Below are 7,172 nucleotides of genomic sequence, written 5' to 3'. Positions count from 1 at the left end.
CAAAGAGATATAAAATAAACACCAGAAAGAAATTTGGAAAACCCCCAATTCTTGGAAATAAAATGGCATATTTCCAAACAACTTATAGGTCAAAAAAGAAATCACAAGGCAAATTAGAAAATATTTTGAACTAAATGAAAACAAATATAACATACCAAAATCCATGAAGTATTGTTAACAGTGCTGATGGAAATTGAGATTTAAATACTTACGTCAGTAACCTAAACTTCTACTTTATAAATGAATAAGAATAATTTAAACTTAAAGCAAGCAGATGAAAAAAAAATAAAAATCAGAGGGAAAAATCAATGAAATCAAAGTCCTTCTATGGGGGGGCGGGGAGGCTTGAAAATACAGATAACACAGAATACCAAAATCAGGAGTGAAAAGAAGGGACATCATTACTGACTTTACTGAAATTAAAAGGACTATAAGAGAATGCATCTAACACTTTCATATCCCTCTGTACAAATCTGTAAAATGTCTAGAAAACTGATATTTAGGTGGACATCCATTTCTGCATGTGTTCTCCATTCAGAATTACAACCTCCAACCCCAGCACTCGTAAGTCAGACAATTCTGCACTAATGTAAAATTTCTATAGGTTTCACATTTTTTGCTAGACAACAAAGCTGCTTATTTCAAATTTTCAAAAAGTAATATTTCAGATAGAAGAGACAAAGTCTCTGGATGTGATATAAAATAATATAAATTATCAACTCAAAAAAATCAGACTAATATTTTAAATAATGAAACCAGGACACAGATCTGTATTTTAAAGCAAAACCTCTTTTATCTAAATGAAAGCAAGAATCAAATTTTTGAGTAGATATTTCTAGGAAAAGTACGTCTAGATTAAGTCTATATCCTCACAACATGGACAATTTCAAAAATTACATTTGGCTGGTCATATATACAAATAATCCAAGTTTATATTTCTTCCTGAGTGAACTTGAAGCATGATTTTAATGTTAATATGAACTACAAAATAATTCATGACAATTCTACAGATTATATGCAATTTTATTTAAATAATTTAACACTGCAGAGTGAGCCAATTTATAAGTATAAAAATAGATAGTTTAGCAACCAAATATAAGCACCACACAGAAGCAGATTATAAACACACCATTGGCCTTTAGAAGATTAAGGCAACATAAATATCTCAAGTAATTTTATGAGAATACTTTACTCATATAATAGACGTTATTAAAACATCTCAATATAGCTAGAGCCCACAATTTTTTTCAGTACAAAGTCTTCTCTTGTTGATATATTAATGATTCTTCTTAAATAGAGCACAACAATTAGTCTAGATTAACAAATGGACTATCAAAGCCACTATCTTGTTGGCCTGATAGTGGAATAATTGATTTTCTTGCAGGCTGCTGACATACTGAAGATGGAACTGTACTGCTCAGCTTTTTGGAATCTGACTTGAATGTATCTGCCTTATGATGCACTGGGTGTCCGGGAGTCACACTGGTCTTCCCTTGATGGGGATACAGGGTTTCTTTTGACAGGCCTGGAACATGATCACTCTGACATTTCATCGGTTGGCAAATCATATTATCTTTCTCTGTATAAAACTGTCTGAACTTAGCAGAGTCACCTAGCATATCCACAGTTCTTTGTGTCCTATCATGTAAAAATGACACTTCACGACTGTTACAGGGTAAAGTTGCACTGTTGGAAAGCCAGCCTAATGAGTCACTGAGGTCTCCTCCGTCCTTTACTGGAGTTTCCTGAACACCCAAACCGTGACTGCTCTCAGATGTAGCATTTTCACCTTCTGTAAATGAATTGCATATATATGCTTTTAAACCAGGCCTCTCCTTAGGACCTCGAAAGATTGTATGTGTGGATCCTGATTCAGAAAGCCCAGGGGAACAACTAGGTGAGGGTTTATTTCCAAAGGTTTCCAGAAAAGGGTATACACCTGAATGCAGAAGTGACTGAGAGCCAGTGTCACTGGGCAGGTCTTTCTTCTTGTGCAAATCAAAGCCTTCTTCAACTTCATATGGAACAAATTCAGTAGAAACATTCTTTGGCAAAATGTCTAGGTGTCTGCAACTTCTATCCCCAAACTGAAAGTCTGAATGTGACCCCTTGAAACCCATATGCTGTATGTCTCCATGCTCTGAATCCTCTAACCGCCTCTGTAAATTACAAGCAGCCCTCCTCTTAGGAACTTGTTCACACATACTTCTGGGGATGCTTTTTACACAGTTTGATTTGGTTTCAAAATGTTGTATATTCTGATTCATATCATTTCTTTTTGATTTTTCAACTCCAATCAGCATCTCTGAAGTCACGGGTAGTGTTACTATGTGCAAGAGAACACAAAATTAGAGGAACATAAATTAGGAGAAAATTAACATTTAAAGATAAGAATAAATTATGTATTTATGTATTCTCAAAGAATGCCAATGTGTTTTAATCACTCTCAAAAAAAATCAATGCTAGACACATAAAAATATTCCTTTACATATGTCTAATTTTGTTGCTGAAGTCTAATATATTATTATTGCTATCCACCTGATCAATCATTTTCTGAAAGAGATGTTATAGCTCTCCAAAAGCCAACTGCAATATTCACAATTTTGCTGATTCTGAGGGTCAGTATGGAGTTCCTAATAAAGAAAATCTGTTGGAAGAACCCCACCCACCTAGCACCTATACCCACCTCCTACACACAACCTAACTTAAATACAGTTTCTGATTTAATTGGCTAGGATACTAAATCAGATCAAAGGCAAAACAGCCACACAGTATAGAATTAGAAGCATCATGTCTCAGAAATGGTATATCTTGGCCTAGAGTCCATGAAAAAGGGGACATTCTACCAGGGATATTACCTGTACATTGCCCCCGCTCTAGAAAATGTCTTTCTTTATCGTATGCCACTGACTATTCCTAAAGTTCTCATCACCATTCCAAAATTTACACAAATAATCTTTGTGCTCCTACATGAGGGATGTCTCATGTATTCCTGAACAATCTCTAAGTTTTCCAGAAGTTCAAATACACCATTTCCCCACAGATAATGCTACACATGTCCCAGTATGATTGGGAATTTACCATTTTTTTCCCAGGTATTTCTATCAGCTCTTGATTTTTACACTCTAAAACTATGTATACACAAAAAGAAACAATTTATAGTTTCTTGGGAGACCATTCCATTATTATTATGAACTATATATCATCTATGTCCCTTTAAATGCTCTCATTTACCTAATATTATAGTTACTTTTATAATTCATCAATATTAGCACCACATTTGCTAAGTATATCACTCTCTACCCTGGTATTTGAATTTTAGATGTTCTTCTTGTTAAAATAGCAAATGTCCATAATTTAGAAAATTGCATTTGAAAGTTATGACCTTTTAATAAATGAGTCTAACCTATTCATATTTAGTGTGATTGTTGATATTTCAACTTTATCTTCTACATTTTTGTTGTTGTTGTTGTTAACCATTCTTTATTTTTGATTTTGTTAGAAATTTTTCTTCTAAGGTTTTCTTTTTTCTACTAGTTAGAAAGTTATATATTCTCTTTCTTATTGGTTACCCTTAAGTTTTAGCACATATTCCTAAACCTATATTTTTCTTGTAATTATAAAGCTATCAATACCCACATCTTCTCCTTGAACATAATGAAAGTTTTAGCATATTTTAGTTTCCTCTACCATGTTCTCTTACATCGCTCCAAGAATACTATAATTTCTAACATTCTTAGGTTCTGTTATTTATTCTATTAATTCCATTGCTTTATTTTAAGTTCTAATGGTTTTGTTTTGATGTTAGTTTGGTGTCTTTTTTCACAGTGATAGCTTTCTGTAAATGCATGGTGATTCTCGGTTATAGGTAATTTTTTAGATGTCCTGAATACTGTTATCTGTTTATGCTGCCTGCCTTAAATGAACTGGGGAGGGGAAGGGAGAATGAGCAGCAGGACAGAAAGATCTAATAGTTCTGGGCTCCTAATTCTTCCTTCACATGTGGCCAGCCACCTGGAACACTTCCCTGCTCCCAGACTTTTTCTTCCTGTTGCTATTGCCCAGCCCAATCAAGAGTGGGAAGGGAATGAAGAAATAGAGTGATTTCACCTGACGACGGAAAGCTACAAAAACAGCGAGCTGGTAGGCACACTTAGTCTATCTACTTGAACCAGAAATTCTACGCTCTTTCTTGGTAAGTTTCTAGTTTAAGTAATTTCCCTACAACTTTATAAACTCTATTCCTTACACTTTGCTCTTTTCCATACTGAGAATATTCAAAATCCAAAAAGAAGAGAGAGAAAAACCACTCAAGTGACTTCTTTAGACATACCTGCCTGTGCAGTTTTGCACTGGGATCTATTAGAAGTAGGAGTTTCTAGCAATTTTGCCATTGTAGCAAGTTTGCTAGCAGCATTCATAATCTTTTTCTCAGCCCTGTGGGGAATTCCAAAATACAAAATTAAAATAGTTGTGAACTTCCTGAGCCCCAGGATTTGTTTTCCTATTAACTCTGCCAACATTTAGGGTAGCACGGCCATAAGCCTCTCTTAATCCCTGACAGCTGATCATATTAAAAAAGCTAATTTTGTGGTTAAGGAAAATGTTTAGAAAGTAACAATATGCTGTCCTGGTACTCTTAGGACACACTGTTTGTACTGAACTTACCCTTCTTCTTTACCATTATCCTGCAAAATCTGTTGGAGGCAAATTAAGTAATATTTGCGCATCTTCTGGGCAGTTTCCTGACGTTCTCGCAACACCTCTGCCTTTACCATTTCTGCTGCTCTTTCCTTACTTTCCTGAATGTAACGAAGCATGTCACCTATAGGGGAGAGAACACCCACAGGTGGTATAAGAACTTTTTCAGAAACATGGGAGGCAGACGTCAGACTATTCTTCTGGGAGATAAGGTGACTGGAGCTATGGTTTAAACATTACGCCAGACCTGCCCTGAATCCAGCCAAAGACCACTCAGTGACCCCCAAGGAAGCCACAGGGGCAGCTGGATTGGTCAACTGAGCCCCACCTAAAATCCTGACCCTCTAGTATGTCATAAAGTAGTTGCTGTTAAGCCAAATAAATTTATACTTTCTGTAATCATTAAAATCAGGTGTTTCAGATCACCATTTTGGTAGACTCAAGAGAATCGGTTGGTTCTTCTGGAATGAGGATAGCTATATATGCTAAGGAAATACAGAGTATTTTATCATATTCTAAATACTTGGGCAAAAAAATAAAATAGGAGGCAGAGAAACTTAAGCATTTAAAAGAAAAAGAAATGGAAAAGGTGAACAGAAAGGAAGAGAAAAACTGAAAAACAAAAGAAAAGGACACAGTGTGAGCTGTGAAGATTCATATTCTTCTCTTGGGCTAAGAAAATCTATGTTTCATTTACTTTCAGCAGCATTTATTGAGCATCTAACTAAATACATTACAATCTATGAAAGATTTATACAAAATGCTACTGTAGAGAGTGATGAGACAGTTATCTTCTGAAGTTTGCATAAAATCATTAATCCACAGTTTTTAAATTTTCTTTTCATCTTTAACTTTTTACAAAAATAAATTCAGAACTACATCTTACATCTAGAATTTCACCATCTTTATTATATTAGGGATACCAATTTATATAAGAATTGCCCTATTAATGTCCGTTAGTATCTGAAATTAATCCTATGTAATAATGCCACATCTACTTTTCATTATTTGAAACAGGAAAAATTAAAATGAAGTACATGCCAACATAAAACCTCCAATCATCCTTTCTAAAATGTAAGATAATTTGTATGTGTGTATTATGTCATAGTTACATTTTAGAAAGGATGATTGGAGGTTTTAAGTTGGCATGTACTTCATTTAATTTTAGGAGGCAAATATACATTTTCCTATAAAAACACTGGCTATTATATTGAAACATACATCCATTCTCTGCAATTTTGTAATTAAAAAGCAGGAAGTATTTTATACTGTGAAAACATACCAGGGGAATGCTCTTCAGAGTGGCTGTCACTACCTGGTTCTGAGAAATTCTTGAGATCCAAGTTTACAAGTGTTAGATATGATAATGAGAAAAAACAGAACAGCTGCTAACTGGATTCATTTCCATAGTCCCTAAAAGTTTGTGGTAGGAAGCAATAATTGCTAATATGTAATAATTACTAAATTTCATGTGGTAAGATATTGTATTTTTAGTTTAGTACTAATGTCTAGATAGCAACAATTTTAAAGAATCCAGGATAATCGACAATATAAAAATAACTCTACTTTCATGTCATTTCCAAAATATATTTGGGCAAAATGATCCATTACTACATAATTTTGAAATGGTATCAATGATCTTTTCTAAGATTGAAGAAAAAGCTAGTTTGAAAAATACCCTCAAAGTACTAATGTGCATAAATTCTGAGTTTACATTTCATAGCAATAAAAAATGTTCGAACCATCCTAAAAATCTTGGGAATCTCTTTAGGGACTTACGCTTAATCTTTTTTACAGCTTTAATATACTGCCCCCGAAGTTCTTCCAAGGCCTGCCTATTGCTTGGCAGGCATGCATTTTCAATGGCCCCTTCTGACAGTGACCTAAAGACAATCCAAGATGGCAAAAGCAGAGATTATAATGAAAAAATTGACTTTTAAAATATACATATATGTATTAATATGTTCTAAATAAAAATATAATCTAATAAAATAAACTGAGAATTTCATACACTTGAAACATGGTGGTACAATGCCTAGAATCTCAGTAGCGCCAGAGTTTGAGGCAGGAGGATTGTGAGTTCAACGCCAGACTCGGTAACTTAGTGAGGCCCTAAGCAACTTAGTGAGACCCTGTCTTTAAATAAAATAAAAAAAAAAAATAGGGCTGGGGATGTTGGGGATGTGGTTAAGTGTCCCTGAGTTCAATCCCCAATACCAAAAAAAAAAAAAAAAAAAAAAAAATTCCACTAAAGCAAGAGTAAAATGGAGACAACTTATGTTATGGTTGCTTAAATAAATAATGGTAAATCCACATGATGAAAATATATGAAAGCTATTAAAAAGCACATTGTAGGAACATATCTAATAACTCGGGGGAATGTTTTTCTCATAAGACTAAGTTAACAAAGGGTTACAATCACTCCAATTTTTAAGAAGCACATTGTGCATGGGGTGTGTGTAAAAGAAGCT

At 34.2% G+C, this 7,172-nt stretch overlaps 1 protein-coding gene across 1 annotated transcript in view; it reads right to left on the bottom strand.

Moving 5' to 3' along the window:
- Positions 1–636: 636 nt before the first annotated feature.
- Positions 637–7,172, bottom strand: part of CEP152 (centrosomal protein 152) — an 87,480-nt gene continuing 80,944 nt past the window's right edge. The window contains exons 26-29 of the mRNA XM_081289763.1: positions 6,481–6,584; positions 4,669–4,825; positions 4,334–4,437; positions 637–2,326 (exon numbers count right to left, since the gene is read on the bottom strand). Coding sequence (XP_081145889.1) covers positions 1,308–2,326; positions 4,334–4,437; positions 4,669–4,825; positions 6,481–6,584 — 1,384 coding nt within the window. The 3' untranslated portion in view covers positions 637–1,307. The remainder of the gene's footprint in view (positions 2,327–4,333; positions 4,438–4,668; positions 4,826–6,480; positions 6,585–7,172) is intronic.

This window comes from Spermophilus citellus (genome assembly GCF_964194105.1).
Source record: "Spermophilus citellus genome assembly, chromosome: 4".
NCBI classification, from domain to species: Eukaryota; Metazoa; Chordata; class Mammalia; order Rodentia; family Sciuridae; genus Spermophilus; species Spermophilus citellus.
This window is presented reverse-complemented; position numbering and strand designations above follow the sequence as displayed.